The sequence below is a fragment of the Petromyzon marinus genome, chromosome 64 (assembly GCF_048934315.1).
Source record: "Petromyzon marinus isolate PM22_M1 ecotype Great Lakes invasive population chromosome 64, UKy_Petmar_22M1.pri1.0, whole genome shotgun sequence".
In the NCBI taxonomy this organism is placed as follows: Eukaryota; Metazoa; Chordata; class Hyperoartia; order Petromyzontiformes; family Petromyzontidae; genus Petromyzon; species Petromyzon marinus.
In genome coordinates, this window is record NC_133730.1 from 9,966,140 (window position 1) to 9,987,533 (window position 21,394).

At 53.3% G+C, this 21,394-nt stretch overlaps 1 protein-coding gene across 2 annotated transcripts in view; it reads right to left on the minus strand.

Annotated features, from left to right (window-relative positions):
- Nucleotides 1–2,492: 2,492 nt before the first annotated feature.
- The window catches only part of LOC116957859 (calpain-5-like), a 34,557-nt gene continuing 15,655 nt past the window's right edge, over nt 2,493–21,394 (minus strand). For both annotated transcript variants that reach the window (XM_032980284.2, XM_076054141.1), the window contains 8 exons: nt 18,488–18,565; nt 16,305–16,355; nt 15,134–15,278; nt 12,956–13,078; nt 11,916–12,112; nt 7,861–7,970; nt 6,707–6,840; nt 2,493–5,294 (listed from right to left, as the gene is read on the minus strand). In XM_032980284.2, the coding sequence (XP_032836175.1) occupies nt 5,124–5,294; nt 6,707–6,840; nt 7,861–7,970; nt 11,916–12,112; nt 12,956–13,078; nt 15,134–15,278; nt 16,305–16,355; nt 18,488–18,565 (1,009 nt within the window). In that variant the 3' untranslated portion in view covers nt 2,493–5,123. The remainder of the gene's footprint in view (nt 5,295–6,706; nt 6,841–7,860; nt 7,971–11,915; nt 12,113–12,955; nt 13,079–15,133; nt 15,279–16,304; nt 16,356–18,487; nt 18,566–21,394) is intronic.

Below are 21,394 nucleotides of genomic sequence, written 5' to 3' on the forward strand. Positions count from 1 at the left end.
CTGAGATCCTGGCAAGGTTCTGTTAACCACAATCATGGTAGCTGATTATCTCTTAACCACAATTCTGGTAGTTGATTATCTGTAGACCACAATCCTGGTAACTAATTATAGCGTTTAACCGCCAATGTTCTAACCAAAATCATTTCAATGACACTCCTGGTAATCGCACTGTTAAAGGATGACGCTTACCTGAGCCTGTAGGGAAGCAGTCGTGAGTCTGCAGTCAGACTGTCTCGTGAGGCTGTATTGAGGCTGTAGTCAGGCTGTAGTCGGACTGTCTCGTGAGGCTGTAGTCGAACTGTCTAGTGAGGCTGTAGTCAGGCTGTCTAGTGAGGCTGTAGTTAGGCTGTCTATTGAGGTTGTAGTCGGACTGTCTAGTGAGACTGTAGTCAGGTTGTCTATTTAGGTTGTAGTCGGACTGTCTAGTGAAGCTGTAGTCAGGCTGTAGTGAGGCTGTCGTCAGACTAGTGAGGCTGTAGACCAACTGTCTAGTGAGACTGTAGTCAGACTGTAGCGAGGTTGTAGACGAACTGTCTAATGAGGCTGTCGTGAGGCTGTAGTCGGGCTGTTTAGTGAGGCTGTAGTAGGACTGTCTAGTGAAGCTGTAGTCAGGCTGTAGTGAGGCTGTCGTGAGGCTGTAGTCGAACTGTCTAGTGAGCTTGTAGTCAGGCTGTCGTGAGGCTGTCGTCGTGAGCTCAAGTCGGCTATTGGATGTCTATGGGCGCCTCGGTCACGCTTCACGCCTCTGTGAGTGCTTGCTTAGTGTGGAGAGGGAGCCTCATTCACACTCGCACCACCATCACCACATACATCATCATCAGCACCACCACCGCCACATTCATCATCATCACCACATTCATCATCATCACCACATAAACCATCATCACCACCACCACATACATCATCACCACATTCATCATCATGACCCCATACATCATCATGACCCCATACATCATCTTCACCACCACCACATACATCATCACCGCTTTCAATCACCGCTATCAATCACCGCTATCAATCACCGCTATCAATCACCGCTATCAATCACCGCTATCAATCACCGCTATCAATCACCGCTATCAATCACCGCTATCAATCACCGCTATCAATCACCGCTATCAATCACCGCTATCAATCACCGCTATCAATCACCGCTATCAATCACCGCTATCAATCACCGCTATCAATCACCGCTATCAATCACCGCTATCAATCACCGCTATCAATCACCGCTATCAATCACCGCTATCAATCACCGCTATCAATCACCGCTATCAATCACCGCTATCAATCACCGCTATCAATCACCGCTATCAATCACCGCTATCAATCACCGCTATCAATCACCGCTATCAATCACCGCTATCAATCAATCACCACAAACAAAGAGCCCCCGTATAGCCTTAACAGACTGTCGGAACAAGTGCTGTTAGCGAGCACCTATGAAAGCCGGCACGGCACGCGAGAGGGTGGGTGGCCAACACCACGCCCGGTCGCCTTTGTCTCCCCAGTGGCGATGTTCACACATCACATCAGGTACTCATGTGAGGCTGAGTGGACTTAGGGGAGGCTCAGGATCGGTTCAAATAATCGTCACTGGTGTTGGCCGTGAGCGGGAATCGAACCCGGGTCACCAAGTTTGCTGCACAGCGCGCTAACCGCTACACTACCACTCCCCATCACAACCACTACCACATACATCACCACCACCAAATTCATCATCATCACCACCACATACATCACCACCACCACCACATACATCACCACCACATACATCATCATCACCACCACCACCACCACATACATCACCACCACCACATACATCACCACCACCACCAAATACATCGTCACCACCACCACATACATCACCACCACCACATACATCACCACCACCACATGCATCATCACCACATACATCATCACCACCACATACATCATCACCACCACCACATACATCATCACCACCACCACCACATACATCATCATCACCACCACATACATCCCCACCACCACATACATCATCATCACCACCACCACATACATCACCACCACCAAATACATCATCACCACCACCACCACCACATACATCTCGTAATTTGTTGGACTCGCTGGTTACTCTTGGAAACCGCACGGTTTACGATCAATGAGTTTAGAAAGGTCTTTACATATCGTTTTACACCACCATATGGATTCAAATTGTTGTCGTAGTCATTTTATATTGGCAGATTCTTACGTTATTAATTCACCGACTCTTACGTACGATATAGTTTCATACATTGAAAAAGTCACCTTGCGCACCACCCCATTGGGACATTGCCACGAACCCCATTGGGACATTGCCACGTGCCCCATTGGGACATTGCCACGAACCCCATTGGGACATTGCCACGAACCCCATTGGGACATTGCCACGAACCCACGGGTTGAGAACTGCTGCCCTAAAGTGTCACTCACTCCACGGGACCTCAGCACAACGCGGACCGATGCCTTCGGGGGTTTTATTTGATTTTATTATTCCGCAGACCGTAAACACGTGGACGGGCATGACATGCGCGCCGCTCCATCTCCCCGACCGGCGGCCCCTTAAAAAAAAATGTCCACCGGCACGTGACGTCAAAACCTCAACGACCTTCGGCCGAGTTGTTTAGCCATCCGCTGGCTCTCACCACGGCCCCGGCTGGGCCCTTTCATTAGTTCCCCCCTTCTCCACACCAGGCGCCCGCCCGCTTCTCCGCCCCCCTTGCGAAACCCGTAAAGTCAATGGCCCCCATTGTAACATTCACCGCACACTCGGACAAGAGACAAAATATCCCCTCCGCCGTATAGCCTTAACGGGCTGGTGGGGGGCAAGTGCTGTTAGCGAGTAGCATCGGCACACGATGGGGTGGGTGGTCAACACCACGCCTGACCGCCTTTGTGTCCCTAGTGGCATTGTTTTTACACACACGACACCTGGTAATGATTTGAGGCTGAGTCGACCTAATACATAGACAAGGTGCAGCCCTGTAATAACTTTGCTCGCGTCACTGCTGGTTGGAAGGGAACTATCCTCTCGAATGATCTATGTCTTTGGGTCTCCATGAGTCTATGGGTCTCTGAGTCTATCGGTGACTATGCGAGTCAATGGATCTGTGCGAGTTTATGGGTCACCGTTAGACTGTAGGTCTACGTGAAACTGGGTCTCTGCGAGTCTATGGGTTACTATTTGAGACTACTATGGGTCTAGATGTGACTATCGGTCACTATGTGAGTCTGAATCTGAGTCTGAATCTGTGTGTGAGCCTGTGGGTCTCTTGTGAGATTATGCGTCTCTGTGAGATTGGGTCTCTATTTGCATCTGTGAGTCACTATGCGAGTCTATGGGTCTCTTTGTGAGATTGTCTCCCTGTGCTTCTGTGGCTCTCCGAGTGAATGGGTCCCTATGTGAGACTATGCACCCGCCATTTGAATTCCCACCGCTGGCTCTGCAGGGCTGTAAACAGGAGATACCCACCGATGGCTCAATGCTCATGTAAGCAGCTGGGCATAGATCCCTTTGTCTTGAGTGATACACGGAGCTTAACATTATAAACATTCGACACACAGGCACGAATACATTGTATACATTTCAGAGATAGCTATGCATAATAATACGGATGCAGTGGTTTAGCGCACTGCGCTCCGAACCCCCGCAAACCTAAGTTATATTCCCTTACCTAGCCCTCATCATCATTATAAGTCATCATCGTATATTTTACGTATGCAGAGTAACATACCCGTCAACACCGTATCAGTGCCTAGCTTATTACAGACCAAGTCAGACCGTATTGGTCACTCTGTGCCCTTATAAATCCCAACGTTCATCCTACAAACTCCCATTACACGGGAGATACACAAATACATATTATTGTTCGCCCGTATTTTAAACGGCTGTGTAGGCCGTATGAACCTGAAAATCTATTTCCCTGTACAAGAGTACGGGGTATACCGTATGGGTTAAGAGCTGTGCAGAGTAAGATAATTATTATAAAATATAATTATTATAACAAAGCTTAACGTTGACTGGGCCAGCATGCAGCCACACGTGTCGCGCGACAGTCGGCAGCCAATCAGGCGGTGGCGAGTAGGATGACGACACCGCCAGATTAAAATGGCGGTGGGGGAGGGGCGAGAAATTGTACAGCCCCCCACCCATTCCTTCCTCCAGGGCCACTGCCAACTCCTGTTGACGGGCGTCTATGTGAGTCTATGGGTCACTGTGAGACTCTGGGCCTCTGTGAGTCTATAGGTCTCTATGCAAATCTGTTGGTCTCTATAAGTCTAAAGGTCTCTGTGAGTCTATGGGTCTCTATGTGAGTCCATGAGTGTACATACGAGTCCTTGGTTCTCTGTGCAAGTCCATGCATCTCTGGCAAATCTATTGGTCCATATGAGTGCATGGATTTCAATGTCACACTCCACGGTGGCATAGCTGTTAGGTGTGCAGGCGGTGCAGCTGCACTGGGGGTGGCACTGCCCAGGAGGGGGAGGATTGTGGACAGCATGAGAATCCCTGAATCAACCTGACTGCCAAGTGCACTGTATGTACAGTAAACATGCTACAAAAGGAATGTTTTAAAACGCAAGAACGTTTGGGAGGCGTGTGTGTGTGGCGAGGTGTGTGTGTGACCCACACATTACACAAACAGTGCGGTACACACACACCACGGTACACATACTACAGTAAACATACAGACGCAGTCCACACACACACACAAAGTGTGGTCAACACACAGACGCAGTCCCACACCCAGACACAGTCCACACACACAGACACCGTCCAAACACACAGACACAGTGTACACACACAGACACAGTGTACACACACACAGACACAGTGTACACACACACAGACACAGTGTACACACACGCACACAGTGTACACACACAGACACAGTGTACACACACAGACGCAGTACACACACACAGCCAGTCCCACAAACAGTGTACACACACAGTGTACACACACAGACACCGTCCACACACAGACGCAGTGTACACACACACACAGTGTACACACACAGACACAGTGTACACACACACAGACACAGTGTACACACACGCAGAGGCACGGCGCGGTCCGCACGGTGCAGCAGGCAGTGCGGTCACAGCTCGTCAAGGGCGTCACGCGTGCTGGCCCACACGTTGACCATGCTGGCCAGCTCCTGGCCCTTGCGCTCGAGGCGCAGCACGTGGAGCTGCTTCTGCTGCGTGGGCTCCGAGGGCACGGCCACGCGGCCCAGCAGCGAGTCCGACAGGACGCCCTTCTCCCACACCTGCGCGCAAACACAAAGGTCCTGAACCAGCGTGGCTTCCAGCGCGCCGTGGTGAACACGCCCGCCGGCTGGCCGCCTTCGTCTGCCGCCCGGTACCCGATGTTGATTGCGCACCGCGCCGCGAGGTGAACTCGTTTAGGGGCTGAGTCGACCGAGAGGAGGCCCAGATATCCGCTGTCACTTGTTGTTGATTGTGAGCTGGGAATTGAACTCGGGTCTTAGCCGGGTTCGTAGCGCTACGCTAATCACTCCACCACTAACCCCCCACAACCATTAAGACCCCCCCCGTATAGCCTTAACAGACTGCTGGGGCAAGTGTTGTAAGCGAGTCCCTATTAAGGCCGGAATGCTACACGAGGGGGGTGGGTGACAGCACCACATTCGGCCGCCTTTGTCTCCCCAGTAGCGATATTTACACATCGCACTAGGAACTCATTTGAGGCCGAGTCAACCTCGGGGAGGCCCAGGACCGGTGCAGATAATCGTCACTGGTGTTGGTGGTTGATACGGCCAGTCAGGGACTCTCCACAGCTGGATAAAGCCCTACCTCTGTTGGATAAAGTCCTACCTCTGTTGGATAAAGTCCTACCTCTGCAGGATGAAGGCCTACCCTTGCCGGATGGAGGCCTACCCTGCCGGATGGAGGCCTACCCCTGCCGGATGGAGGGCTACTCCTGCCGGATGGAGGCCTACCCTGCAGGATGGAGGCCTACTCTGCAGGATGAAGGCCTACCCCTGGCGGATGGAGGCCTACCCTGCAGGATGAAGGCCTACCCTGCCGGATGGGGCCTACTCTGCAGGATGGAGGCCTACCCTGCAGGATGGAGGCCTACCCTGCAGGATGAAGGCCTACTCCTGCAGGATGAAGGCCTACCCCTGGCGGATGGAGGCCTACCCTGCAGGATGAAGGCCTACCCTGCAGGATGGAGGCCTGTCCCTGCCGGATGGAGTCCTACCCCTGTCGGATGGAGGCCTACCCCTGGCTGATTAAGGCCTACCCCTGGCGGATGGAGGCCTACTTTGGAGGATGAAGGCCTACCCCTGCCGGATAGAGTCCTACCCCTGCCGGATGGAGGCCTACCTCTGCAGGATGAAGGCCTAGCCCTGCAGGATGAAGGCCTAGCCCTGCAGGATGAAGGCCTACCCCTGCAGGATGAAGGCCTAGCCCTGCCGGATGGAGGCCTACCCCTGCAGGATGAAGGCCTAGTACTGCCGGACGGAGGCCTACCTCTGCAGGATGAAGGCCTACCCTGTAGGATGGAGGCTTACCCCTGCTAGATGTATAGCTATCCCTCACACCTAGACGCACACATGCGCGCCGCACCGCGAGTCTGGGCCTAGCGGGGAAGGGGTTTAGACTGCCATAGTCAGCGAGCGCCTATTGAGGGTGGAGGCACGACGGGGTCCCACACCTCCACGGTGACGGGGCGGCTCGGCTTCTTGCGGTAGAAGATGGCGCGCGCGTCAAACTCAGGGCTGCTGTTCTTGTACACGCGGGAGCGAACCTTCGTGCCCTCGGCCCGCACCACTGCGTACCAGCTGCTTCCTGCGTGAAGAAGTGTGACGAGGTGCAATAATGTTATGTTGTGATGATGAAGTGCGTTGAAGTGTGATGAAGGGTAATGGAGTTTTGTGAAGCGTGACGAAGTGTGACGAAGAGCGGTAAAGTGTGAAGTGTGCCAGTGTGTTGTAGTATCACCACATCACATCACTAACATCACCAGGTCACATCGCATGAGCACGTGGTGGTGTGGCCTACAAGCACCACAGGTCGTAGCAGTGGGGGTGGCGCACCTGCCAGTCACCACAGTCAACCCTACAAACACCTGGCTCGGTCTCATCACCAGCAAGCAGCGGGAGCCTTCCACACATCACGTGACGGCCTCAGGGTTCACCTAGCCTGGCTCAAGCACCGCGGTGACTTCATCGCCACTTGGTGGCAAATGGCTCCTGTTATGTGGGGATCGGTAAGGGCAGTGGTTAGCGCGCTGCCCTGCTGTTGCTGTGGCTGCTGCTGTCGTTGGTGTGGCTGTTGTTTGGGGAGCGGTAAGTGCAGTGGTTAGCCCGCTGCTGTTGCTACTGCTGCTGTTGGTGTAGGTGTTGTTGGTGGTGTGGCTGTTGTTGTTTGGGGAGCGGTAAGTGCAGTAGTTAGCCCGCTGCTGTTGCTACTGCTGCTGGTGGTGTAGGTGTTGTTGGTGGTGTGGCTGTTGTTGTTTAGGGAGCGGTAAGTGCAGTGGTTAGCCCGCTCCTGTTGCTACTGCTGTTGTAGGTGTAGGTGTTGTTGGTGGTGTGGCTGTTGTTGTTTGGGGAGCGGTAAGTGCAGTGGTTAGCCCGCTGCTGTTGCTACTGCTGCTGGTGGTGTAGGTGTTGTTGGTGGTGTGGCTGTTGTTGTTTGGGGAGCGGTAAGTGCAGTGGTTAGCCCGCTGCTGTTGCTACTGCTGCTGGTGGTGTAGGTGTTGTTGGTGGTGTGGCTGTTGTTGTTTGGGGAGCGGTAAGTGCAGTGGTTAGTCCGCTGCTGTTGCTACTGCTGCTGGTGGTGTAGGTGTTGTTGGTGTTGTGGTCTGACCTGACCCGGGCAGCCCCACGGCACTGAGCAGGTGGACGGACGTGACACGCACGGGGTACCCGACCAGACACGTGCAGCAGCCCGGCTTTGGCGCGTGCTTGTGCAGCTCCCTGCACAAAGACGGAGAAGATCCCCCCCCCAGTGTAGCCTCAGCAGACTGTCGGGGCAAGTGCTGTGAGCGAGGGGAAAGTGCCGCGAGCGAGTAGCAAGCGCCTACAGCGGCCACCCGGCACTGTGGCAACACGATTGGGGATGGATGGCCAATGCCAGGCCCCGGCCGCCCTTGTTGCGCCAGTCCTGGTGTTTGTTACGCACCGCACCAGGTACTCATTTAAGGCCGGGGGCAATGATCGAACTCTGGTCGCCGGGTTCTGCAACGCAGCACCCTGCGCGCACAACCGCACATACCGCATCATCATAACATGCACCACACATACACCACCACAAGGATACGCGACGGAGACACACAGCGTGTTGGGGCGAGTGCTGTTCGCGAGTGGCACCTATGAAGGCAGGCACGGCAAACGATGGAGGTGGGTGGCCAGCGCCATGCTCAACCGCCCGGCCACCCTGGCCTCCCCAGCAATGATTTAAAGTTGAGTAGCGTACAGCGATCCCTCGCCAACCGCAGAATTAATGTACACACCCGTTTATTATCTGTATACCAATTTACCTTACGTGGCCTGGAAATGTTGAGTATCCGACGGTTTCAGCACGGGTCCACAACCACGCAGTCACAAATATTGCGGGAGGCCGCGGTTCTCCTCCGCGCCACCGCGGCCACGTGTGGAGCTGCGTCGCTCATCAGCTGCCTCTGTGCCTGCCTCCTCGTCTGCCCACTCATCTGTCATTGATGCCCCGGAGGAAGAGGGAGGAGGGTGGGCTGAGCCCCTCCTCCGTTTAAGCAGCCCTTTCCCCATCACCTCATTGTCATTATCATCATCATCATGGACTTCTAACCTCTATTAAAACGTATGTAAAGTTAACTTAACGTTTATTCATGCTTTACAATCATGCAATGCACTGTATTTTATTCGGTGTTTAGTGAAGAACCAGGCAACTTAGTTAAGCTATGACAAGTCTGACCATGGCATTTTCCATAGGCACTATACCTTAACTGCGGATTTGCCGACCGCGGCATTTTCCCACGAACCGAACCCCCACGTTAGGCGAGGGTTTCCTGTATTTGCCTATACCAGCCTTCTGGTGAGCCAGGTGTGATCCACCAACCCTCACGTGCACAGTGACAGCGTATCGCACCTCCAACGATCAGTTGGCTACGTATGGTGCGAAAGAAGTTCAACGTGCGTACACGGTGCTGGATTACAGGTGTCTCTGCAGCGATCACCCCCCATTGTGGCCCCAATTTTTTTTTTATAATAATCATCTGTATTTTATTAAATACTAGTAGGAAGTACCTAGCTTTGCCCGACTTTGACAAATATATTTCGAAACTTGTCTTCTCAAAAAACATAACATATAGGTACACAAATACTAAGCTATTGTGAAAGCCCGGCATTCTGTTTGTCCATTTGCCCGTCAAAATTATAAGAGGCATGCAGAAGACCTGAATCAAGAAGTAATAGAAAGTGGGGGGGGTAAATAGTTCATCTAAAGATTTCCAAAAATTGTCGACCCCCTCCCCCCTCCAAAAATCTTTTTACCCCCCCAGCCAATTTTTATTTGTAGGCATACACACCCTACATACAATGAAGTCAGTAGTATCTAATGACTCTATAGTAGTACTTACTGACTCTAAAGTAGCATCTAGTGATTATATTGTCGTGTGTAATAGCGCCGTCTGTTGTCCAGCAATGACAACTGCGGTGGACGAGCAGTACACACGCCGGTGAGCATATACGCAGCTGTGTCGGTAGGGCGGAGGAACTGGGGCAAGGGTCAGGGGAGGACCCCATTTGGAAGCACCTGGAACCCGCTAGTGGGTTCGAGAAGGGAGGCACGTCCAGGGCAGAGCCAGGCCGCGCCAGGTAGCATAAGCCAGGTAGCATAAAAGCAGTGGAGAGCAGGAACTGGTGGCTGCCGGTTCTGGGAAGTGGACTCGTCTTGTCGTCGCTGTTTTCGCCGCCTTCGTCGCTGCTATCTTCGCGAGATATTGCGCTGCGTGGCCGGATAGTTGTTGGCTGTCTCGGTCGGCGCCGTCAGTGTAACATGGTCAGGGTTGTGTTAAGGCTGGGCTAGACGACTTTGTCTCCCACTCTGCTGACACTACAGTAGTGTCTAGTGACTCTACAGTAGGAGCTACTGACTCTACAGTAGCATCTGGCTCTATAGTAGTATCCACTGACTCTACAGTAGTATCTACTGACTATAGTATCTACTGGCTACAGACACTACAGTAGTATTTACAGTAGTATTTACTGACTATAGTATCTACTGACTCTACAGTAGTATCAACCGACTGATGTATCTAATGACTATAGTAGTATCGACTGAAACTCTAGTAGTATCTATTAACTCTATAGTAGTATCCACTGACTAGTAGTAACTACTAACTCTATAGCGGTATCTTCTGCCTCTATAGCAGTACCCACTGACTCTAGTCGGAGCTACTGGCTGCAGTAGTATATACCGACTCTAGTAGTATCTACCGACTCTACAGTACTAACTACCAACTCTACAGTAGTATCTACCGCCTCTACAGTAGTATCTACCGACTCTACAGTAGTAGCTATTGACTGCAGTAATATCTACCGACTCAACAGAAGTAACTACCGGCTCTACAGTAGTAACTACCGATTCTTATAGTAGTATCTACTTAGTTTCCAGTAGTATCTACTGACCCTACAGTAGTATCTACCGACTACAGTAGTATCTACTGACTGTAGTCATAACTACTGACTCAACAGTAGCATCTATTGACTCTATAGTAGTATTTACGGAGTCTACAGTCATATCTACTGACTGTAGTAATATCTACCGACTCCATTGTAGTATGTACCAACTCTACTGTAGTATCTATTGACTGCAGTAGTATAGACCGACTCAATAGTAGTATCTACTAACTCTATAAGTAGTAACTGCACATTGAGGTGGGGGGGGGGGGCGGAGAAGAGGACACGCTGTTTAGATTTACCTCAGTGTTGTGCTTCTGTGCTATTTTTCGCCTTTTTAACGTGAAAGAGAACCTAGCTCACGTCGCCGCCGAGGGAGCTCGTGTGCATTGCTAGGGGCAATCACGAGTCAGCGTTTCCGTGCATGCGCAGATGCGTGCCTTGGCGCCGCGATCAGCGTAATAATAAACGGTTATGAAGTGCGATTGAATTAGTTTACATTTGACGGGAGGGGAAGAACAAATAGCGCGTTTTCGTCCGGAGGCTTAGCGCGTTGTGTCTGTGTACTTGGTTGAAATGTAGACCCAACCGTTTGTCAGTTAAACGCATTGCAAGGCGTGTGCAGATAGATAGAGAGACGGACAGACAAAAATGTACTTTTATAGGTAAGATCCATTCCGTTCTTGATATGGCCGGTGATTACGTCTGACGATCGCGTATTAAGTGATGTCACAGAGGACGCAGATTGAATTGCTTTTGCTTTATGAATGCGGTGGTAGGGCCCTATTTAATTAAGGGTGGGGGCTACATAATTGGGGGGGGGAGGTGATTAGATACTGCTGTAGAGTCGGCTATTTAAATAGGGGGGAGTATTTAACGAGTGGGGCCTATTTAAATAAGGGGAAGTATTTAACTAGTGGGGCCTACATTTTTATTTAAAGCTTTTGTGACTGCAGGGATTCATATTCTTGTTTTTTTCGGTATCATCATCACACCTGATGATGATTGCTTGTGTTGCAGTCGAAACGTCGTGAGAATTTTAGTGTTTTATATTTTTATTATTTTATTGTTTCCCTTGTACGTGACTTTACCGAAAGAACCAAGACTATATAGCGGGGCCTATTTAAATAGGAAGGGGGGTGGGATATTTTAAACACTTAAAATCCCAGAACCGCCCACTCCTCCACCCTCCCTTGCGCCCCCTCCCCCCACATCCCCCACCCCCGAGGCCCCCCCCCCCTCCCGCTTCTGGCGGTTAGTTACCGGCACTGGGACTTGACGTCGGTGAAGACGCGGAGGAGGAAGTCTCCCTCCTCTGCCGGCTGGAAGGTGGTGGGCACCACCACATAGCGGCCCTGCGGCAGCTCCTTGCGCATGAACACGCTGCATGAGTTGATGTACACCGACTCGGCCATCTTCTCCTGGATCGTGTGCACGCGGTACTTGCGGTTCTGCTCCACCTGCGGAGGTTAAAGGCAGAAGGTGGGTCCCCACTGACACCACCCACTACCAGCGCCCACCACCACCACCACCCCGTGTAGCCCTTAACAGACTGTAGGGGAAAGTGCTCTCTTCACGAGTAACGGCCGCCGATGAAGGCCGTCACACGGAGGGGGGCGGTCAGGTGGGTAGCACCACCACGCCCGACCGCCTTTGTCTCCCCGGTACCGATGTCAACTACACACCGGGCCAGGTACTCATTTGTGGTTGAGTTGACCGAGGGGTGGTCAAGAACCGGTTCTGAATATCTCGAGGCCCATGGCCAGGTGGTGACATTAGTGTTCGGGGTGGAGGGGGCCCCGTACCCTGAATATCTCGAGGCCCATGGCCAGGTGGTGGCGTTAGTGTTAGGGGTGGAGGGGGCCCCGTACCCTGAATATCTCGAGGCCCATGGCCAGGTGGTGGCGTTAGTGTTAGGGGTGGAGGGTGCCCCGTACCCTGAATATCTCGAGGCCCATGGCCAGGTGGTGGTGGTAGGGGTGGAGTGGGCCCCGTACCCTGAATATCTCGAGGTCCATGGCCAGGTGGTGGCATTAGTGTTGAGGGTGGAAGGGGCCCCGTACCCTGAATATCTCGAGGCCCATGGCCAGGTGGTGGTGTTAGGGGTGGAGGGGGCCCCGTCCCCTGAATATCTCAAGGCCCATGGCCAGGTGGTGGTGTTAGGGGTGGAGGGGGCCCCGTACCCTGAATATCTCGAGGCCCATGGCCAGGTGGTGGTGTTAGGGGTGGAGGGGGCCCCGTCCCCTGAATATCTCAAGGCCCATGGCCAGGTGGTGGTGTTAGGGGTGGAGGGGGCCCCGTACCCTGAATATCTCGAGGCCCATGGCCAGGTTCTCTCCGGCGCCCTCCTTGCGGTGCTCCCGCCGATCGCGCTGCTGCAGGGACACGAGGACGGCGTCCGTCTCCTTCTTCACGTCGAACACAAACTGCGCTCGCACGGTGGCGGCAGTTGCATCGGGCAGCGTTAACATCGCCATCGGCGTCATCAGAAGCAGCATTAATATCATCGTGTGGAAAATAAGAATAAGTTTTACCCTTTCTGGCAATAGTACAACAGTTGTGTTAAGATGTTCAAACACCAAATAGATATTGTTCTTTGGTTCTTTCGGTAAAGTCACGTAGGAATAAATTAAATAATAATAGAATACGACGTTTCGATTGCAACACAAGCAACCATCATCAGGTACAAATTAATGAGAAAACAAACATAGAAAACTTGGAAATATACCTGGTTGATTACGTTCCTGCAAATATTGCTCAATTTGAGAGAGAGACAAGACATAGACACTCAGACAGACACACAAGCAGAAAGAGACTCACACAGTACCCAGCTCGTCCGTCCGCTTTGGGCAGCAATTCCACACAACTCCCCCTCTGCCCCCTCACCCCCCTCTCTATTTAAGGCCTCGACACAGAGACGTCTTTCTGTGTGCCTATGTGTCTCTCTCTGTCTCTGTGTGAATCTCTCTCAAATTTAGCCATCTTTGGAGGAACGTAATCAACCAGGTGGGGTATTGACTTGTCTTGGCCGACTCTCTGTGTTGTATTGCATTATATTTCCAAGTTTACTATTGTAGTGACTGTGATTGTCACTGTGTGGTGTCGGACTTACGAAGCCACGGCGGATAATGTGTTGGCCTTACGTGTAGCCCGCTTACTGGGCGTAGTACCGGCCCTAGCGGGGCTTGGGTGAGCGCTGGTCAGCGCGGAAGCACCACGTACAGTGTACGGTGCGGGCTCCCGGTGAGGGAGCAAGAGGGAGCGTCAGCCAGCCAGGGTTGCGTTGGGGCATGATACGCTGGTTGACCAGCCGACACGTGACCGGATGATATTGGAGGGGGGCCACCGGTGGACGGGGGCCGCTGGGTGGTCATGTGGTCTAAAGGATCTCTCGGGGATCCTTCGAGAAAGAGCCGGAGAGATCTGGAAGGTGGGCGGGGTGAGAGGCGGAGCCAGCCCCAGCCCAGGCCGATATAACGGGGGCCCCGTGAGGGGTGAGGGGTTCTTCATGTTGCTGGTGATGAAGATCCACGTTGGGTAAAAGAAGCCTCTAGCCACGTGGTCCGGGACCCAGCTTGTGGTCCGGGCTGGGATAGCGAACCGTGTCTAGTGCTGCCGTAGCGTGGTTAGTTGAGCATTCAACACCCAAGTGTAGGTTGTGTTATGTTATGTTGATTTATTGAATAAATAGTGTTGCTCCCAAGACAACATCTGCGACTCAGTTGAACTCACTACACTATGTTTGTTTTCTCATTCATTTGTACCTGATGATGGTTGCGTGTGTTGCAATCAAAACGTCGTATTCTATTATTATTTAATTTAATTTCTTTCTACGCGACTTTAGCGAAAGAACCAAATAATAATTCCTGCAATCACGAAAAGCTTCGAATCTAGTTTGAACCAAATAGATACCTCTTGCAATGAATCAAGTCTGCATTAATCACACACGGTACTTGTGATGATACTAGCAAAAAGGTCCCAGGCTATAGCAATAATATCATCGTCATCAGCAGTATTAATATCATCATCATCATCTTCTTTGGTTCTTTCGGTAAAGTCACGTAGAATGAGAATAAAATAATACTTTGATAAAATAAAATAACACAATAAAATTCTCACGACGTTTCGGCCACAACACAAGCGGCCTTCATCAGGTGAAGGGACGAGACTGTCTGGAGGACAGCGCTGTCCTCCAGACAGTGTGGCCGAAACGTCGTGAGAATATTATTGTGTTATTTTATTTTATCAATTTATTATTTTATTCTCATTCTACGTGAATTTACCGAAAGAACCAAAGAAGATGAATCCTTGCAGTCACGAAAGCTTTAAATCGAAAAATCATCAGCAGCAGCAGCATCACCACATGCATGACCAGGTCCCTGCGTCTCCCATGCCTCCGTGTGCCCCCATGTCCCCCGTTCCCCCCTCCCACCCCCTCCGTGACTCCTTTGCCCCCCCCCCAATGTGCCTGCCCCCCATGCCTGTGGGTTTTGCAGGAAGAGCGTGCGGTCGTTGATGCAGCCGCCCGCGCGGTTGCTGTGGGGGTCGTCGTGGTGACGCCACTGTCCCCGCAGCATCACCTCCTCCCACGTCTTGTGGAAGCTCAAGTATGACGTGTTGATGATGCTGAGACGCGGGGAAACGGGGACACGGGGGTAGGTACGACGTGTTAATGATGCGGAGACACGGGGACCTAGAGACGTGGGGACACAGAGACACAGAGACATGGGGACAGGGGGACAGGGGGACACGGGGACACGGAGATACGGAGACACGGGGGTAGGTACGACGTGTTAATGATGCGGAGACACGGGGACCTAGAGACATGGGGACATAGAGACACAGAGACACGGGGACACAGGGAGACACGGGGACACGGAGATATGGAGATACGGAGACACGGGGACAAGTACGAGGTGTTGATGATGCTGAGACGCGGGGAAACGGGGACACGGAGACATTGAGACACGAGGATACGGAGACACGGGGGTAGGTACGACGTGTTAATGATGCGGAGACACGGGGACCGAGAGACATGGGGACACAGGGACACAGAGACACAGAGACATGGGGACACAGGGACAGGGAGACATGGGGACAGGTACGACGTGTTCATGATGCTGAGACACAGAGACGATGCAGGGACACGGAGACACAGAGACACGGGGACTGCTATGATGTGTTGATGAGGCACAGAGACACGGGGACTGGTATGATGTGTTGATGAGGCACAGAGACACGGGGACTGGTACGATGTGTTGATGAGGCACAGAGACACGGGGACTGATATGATGTGTTGATGAGGCACAGAGACACGGGGACTGGTACGATGTGTTGATGAGGCACAGAGACACGGGGACTGGTGTGATGTGTTGATGAGGCACAGAGACACGGGGACTGGTATGATGTGTTGATGAGGCACAGAGACACGTGGACTGGTACGATGTGTTGATGAGGCACAGAGACACGTGGACTGGTACGATGTGTTGATGAGACACAGAGACACGGGGACTGGTATGACGTGTTGATGAGGCACAGAGACACGGGGACTGGTATGACGTGTTGATGAGGCACAGAGACACGGGGACTGGTATGACGTGTTGATGAGGCACAGAGCCACGTGGTGATGATGACGATGATGATGCCACTCACCGACAAAGCACGAGGTCTGTAAAGTGCTTGCACCAATCATCAAACGTCATCCTAGGGGAGTGGCGGTGAGGTGGTGGGGGGGAGGGGGAGAGACCCCCAGACTCACTCGTCAATGTTAATACACTAAACGAGCAGCGGGTGTTATACGAACTGGGTGTGTGCGTGTTTGTTGAACTTTTGGTGTGCGTGCAAGTTCTATTCCCGCCCACGGCCACCTACACTAGTGACGGATGTCTGAACCGGTCCTGGGCCTCCCCTAGATCGACTCAGCCTCAAATGAGTACCTGGTGAGGTGTGTAAACATCGCCACCGGGGAGACAAAGGTGGCCAGGCGTGGTGCTGGCCACCCACCCCCTACTCCCTAGCAGCACTTGCCCCGAGCAGCCTGGTAACTCTACACGGTGGGATCTTTGCCTTGTACTGTATCACGAGACATGGTGGCGGCTTGAAGGAGGCCTTCATCCAGCAATGGACTGGCCACGGCTGGCGACGATAATAGTTTCACAGTTAATGAAGCGAAAGGCGTCAAAAGTGATCTTCTGCGGCTCCAACGAGCATCGAGGTGGCGCCGGTGCTCATCGCCCGTTTAAAGCCCCGCAGAGCCGGTGGTGGAAATTCCATAAGCCTATGACGGAGGGAGGAGAGCCTCTACACGGGACAACCGCCATTACCTTTGCGACGTGGTTGGTGCTCGATTTATGGACCCAATGAAAAGACAATGCCACTCGACTGATTCGGAGTGAGACCTCTGCTGTCAAACCGCAGCTGGTCATGAGCACACTGCCCAGGTATGGGAACCTCTCCACAACTGCCCCACACACACATACACTCATACACACACACACGTATATGCAAAGAAAACATTTCCCCGTATAGCCTTAACAGACTGTTGGGGCAAGTGCTGTTAGCGAGCAGCTATGAAGGCCGGCACGGCACACGAGGGGGTGGGTGGCCAGCACCACGCCCGGCCGCCTTTGTCTCCCGAGTGGAGATGTTTAGACACCTCACCAGGTACTCATTTGAGGCTGAGTCAACCTAGGGGAGGTCCAGGACCGGTGCAGATAATCATCACTGGTGTTGGTGACTGTGAGCGGGAATCGATCTCGGGTCGCAAGGTTCGTAACGCAGCGCGCTCACCACTACACCACCGTGTATACACACACACACTCACACTCGTGTATACACACGTGTATACACACACTCGTGTATACACACGTGTATACATACGTGTATACATGAGTGTACACACACGTGTATATACACACACGTGTATATACACACACACTTGTGTATACACACGTGTACACACGAGTGTACACAGACGTGTATACACGAGTGTACACACACGTGTATACACGAGTGTACACACACGTGTACACACACCTGTACACACACGTGTATACACACACACTCGTGTATACACACTCGTGTACACACAAGCACACACACACATGTACACAGACACACACACGTGTACACACACACACGTGTACACACACACAATGTACACACACACACGTGTACACACACACGTGTACACACACACGTGTACACACACACACACACGTGTACACACACACACACAGTGTACACACACACAGTGTACACACACGTGTACACACACACACGTGTACACACACACACGTGTACACACACGTGTACACACACAGTGTATACACACACACACACGTGTACACACACACAGTGTATACACACACACACACGTGTACACACACACACAGTGTATACACACACACGTGTACACACACACAGTGTATACACACACAGTGTATACACACACGTGTACACACACACACACACGTGTACACACACACACACGTGTACACACACACACGTGTACACACACGTGTACACACACACGTGTACACACACACACACAGTGTATACACACACATGTGTACACACACACAGTGTATACACACCCAGTGTATACACACCCAGTGTATACACACACGTGTACACACACACACACGTGTACACACACACACACGTGTACACACACACACACACGTGTACACACACGTGTACACACGCACGTGTACACACACACACACAGTGTAGCCAGCACCACGCCTGACACCTTCGCCTCCCCAGCATGCTGGGTGTTTATTTAAGGCTGAGTCGACCTAGGTGTGGGTGCTGCTGAGTGTTTTTTTTTTTACCAAAACTCTCCGTCATCGGAAACGGTGACGCCCAGTTTCTCTCTCTCGCCTTTGTTCACACGAGCCCACTCCTCCGAGCTGGGGCAGGGGGAGGGGGCAGGGGGAGAGAGCAGGGGGAGGGGGCAGGGGGCAGGGGGAGGGAGCAGGGGGAGGGGGCAGGGGGAGGGGGCAAGGGGAGGGGGCAGGGGGAAGGGGCAGGGGGCAGGGGGAGGGAGCAAGGGGAGGGAGCAGGGGGAGGGGGCAGGGGGAGGGGGAGGGGGCAGGGGGAGGGGGCAGGGGGAGGGGGCAGGGGGAGGGAGCAGGGGGAGGGGGCAGGGGGCAGGGGGAGGGAGCAGGGGGAGGGAGCAGGGGGAGGGAGCAGGGGGAGGGAGCAGGGGGAGGGAGCAGGGGGAGGGGGCAGGGGGAGGGGGCAAGGGGAGGGGGCAGGGGGAGGGGGCAGGGGGAGGGGGCAGGGGGAGGGGGCAGGGGGAGGGGGCAGGGGGAGGGGGCAAGGGGAGGGGGCAGGGGGAAGGGGCAGGGGGAGGGGGCAGGGGGAGGGAGCAAGGGGAGGGAGCAGGGGGAGGGGGCAGGGGGAGGGGGGAGGGGGCAGGGGGAGGGGGCAGGGGGAGGGGGCAGGGGGAGGGGGCAAGGGGAGGGGGCAGGGGGAGGGGGCAGGGGGAGGGGGCAGGGGGAGGGGGCAGGGGGAGGGAGCAGGGGGAGGGGGCAGGGGGAGGGAGCAGGGGGAGGGGTGGGGGCAGGGGGAGATGCAGAGGGAGGGGGGAGGGCGAAGTGGGGGGGCAGGGGGAGGGGGTGGGGGCAGGGCAAGAAGGGAGCGGTGAAGTTAAGGGCAGGGAGAAGGGCAGGGGAGGGAGGACAGGAGGAGGAGGGAGTGTTATAGCGAGCGCTTGCGTCGGTGAATGATCGTGCAGGTTTAGCGGTGAGTGTGAGCACGGGTGAATGAGTGTAGAAGTGAGTGAGACAGGTGCTAGCTAAAGTGGCCCCTTGGGATAGAGTCATCATGTTGGGTGACTTCAATGCCCGAGTTGGTCATGATGCTGGCACCTGGTCTGGAGTGATTGGAAGGCTTGGGCCAGATCAGCTCAATAAAAACGGCAGGAGGCTGCTAGATTTTTGTGCAGCCCATGGGCTTGTAATTACCAACACGCTGTTCGGGCATCGGCGCATCCACACAACATCATGGATGCATGTCGGGCCCAAGCAAGAACATCTGCTGGACTACATAGTGACGGATCAGCGGATGCGAGCCCATGTCCTTGACACCAGGACCTACCGTGGAGCTGATCTGCCCACTGACCATCGACTTGTCATCTGGAAGATGTGCCTGCCACTCTTCCACTCCGGTGGTGCGTGTACACCCAGGACCCCATTAAACCCATAGTGGCATGGTCTCAGCTAGCTGATGAAAGTTGGAAGCGAGAATTTAATCATCGCTTGCGGCTGGGGTTGGCATCATCCCCCACTTATCCTGATGTCGAGGGGAAATGGGCAAGGTTTAGGACTGTGGCTCATGCAGCTGCAATGGCTGCTTTGGGTACACGGTCCAGACCTCCAAAGACCCTGGCTGACAGAGGAGGTGTTCAGGTTGGCTGAAAAAAAAGCGACAGGTCCACTCTCACCATCTACAGCATCCCACATCAGAGAATGAGGAGGGCTTACCCGCAGCCTCACTCGGAGATTCGGAGAGCCGTGAGGCGCTACAAGGATGGGTGGTGGCCGCGGGTTGCTGAGGAGATGGAGTCTGCCTCAATGGCCCGCGATCACAAATCGCTTTTTAATTCCATCAAAAAAGAAACCTGCAGCACTACACCTATTACCATCATTAGGGGAAAGAACAGTGATCCAATCTCCGACCCCCAGGAACCGGTTTGTAGATTTGCTGAGCATTTCTGTGAGGTCCTGGGGGAGGGGAAATCCCTCAGCCTGGAAAATATCATGGGACAAAGTGGGGATGACCCTGCTGAGGCTGCGGTGCCTCAAATCTTGGAAGAAGTCACCCCCTGTGAGTGGCTGATTGAGGTGCCATCTGTTGAGGAATACTGAATGGCGATCCGGAGTCTGAGACCCGGAGAGGCACCGGGCAGAGATGATCTCCCAAGCGAAATGCTGAGGGAGGGTGGCGTTTGTGCACACTGCCCTACATGACATAACAATCTGGACCACTGGACGAGTTCCGCAGGATTGGAAGGATGCCCTGGTGGTCCCCCTCTTTAAGAAGGGGGACCGCACAGACTGTAACAACTACAAGGGAATCTCACTCCTCAGTGTGCCGGGAAAGGTCCTGGCAAGGATTATTCAACATCGCCTTGCCAGGCACGCTGAGGAGAGGCTTGCGGAGCCCCAATGCGGTTTCAGGAAGGGGCGGTCCTGCACAGATGCCATATTTTATGTCTGTCTGCTACAGCAGAGGTGTAGGGAATTCCAACAAGACCTACATCTCTGCTTTATTGACCTGGTCAAGGCCTATGATACTATCAGGAGGCCTGGGCCCTGGGTTGTTCTTTGTGCTTTTGGAGTCCCTGACCCTCTGCTCACGATCATTAAGGACCTTCATGATGGTGAGCGGGGCCGGGTAAAACTACGTGGCCGGGAGTCAGAGCCATTCCCTGTACACCTTGGGGTGCGACAGGGATGTCCTCTGGCTCCCACATTATTTAACATCTATTTCGAGCCGGTAGTTCGTGAAGCCTTCAGTAGCTGTACCGGAGGAATTTCCATCTGGTACAGATACAATGGGAGGCTGATCGATGCCCGGGTGCGGTCAAGTGATGGCTCCCTATTTCTCAACCATGTTATGTATGCCGATGATCTGGTGATTGCTGCTCACTCAGAGGAATTGGAGGCGCTACTGCTGAACCTGGATCTTGCCACTAAGAGGTGGGGCCTTACCATCAGCCCCACCAAAACTAA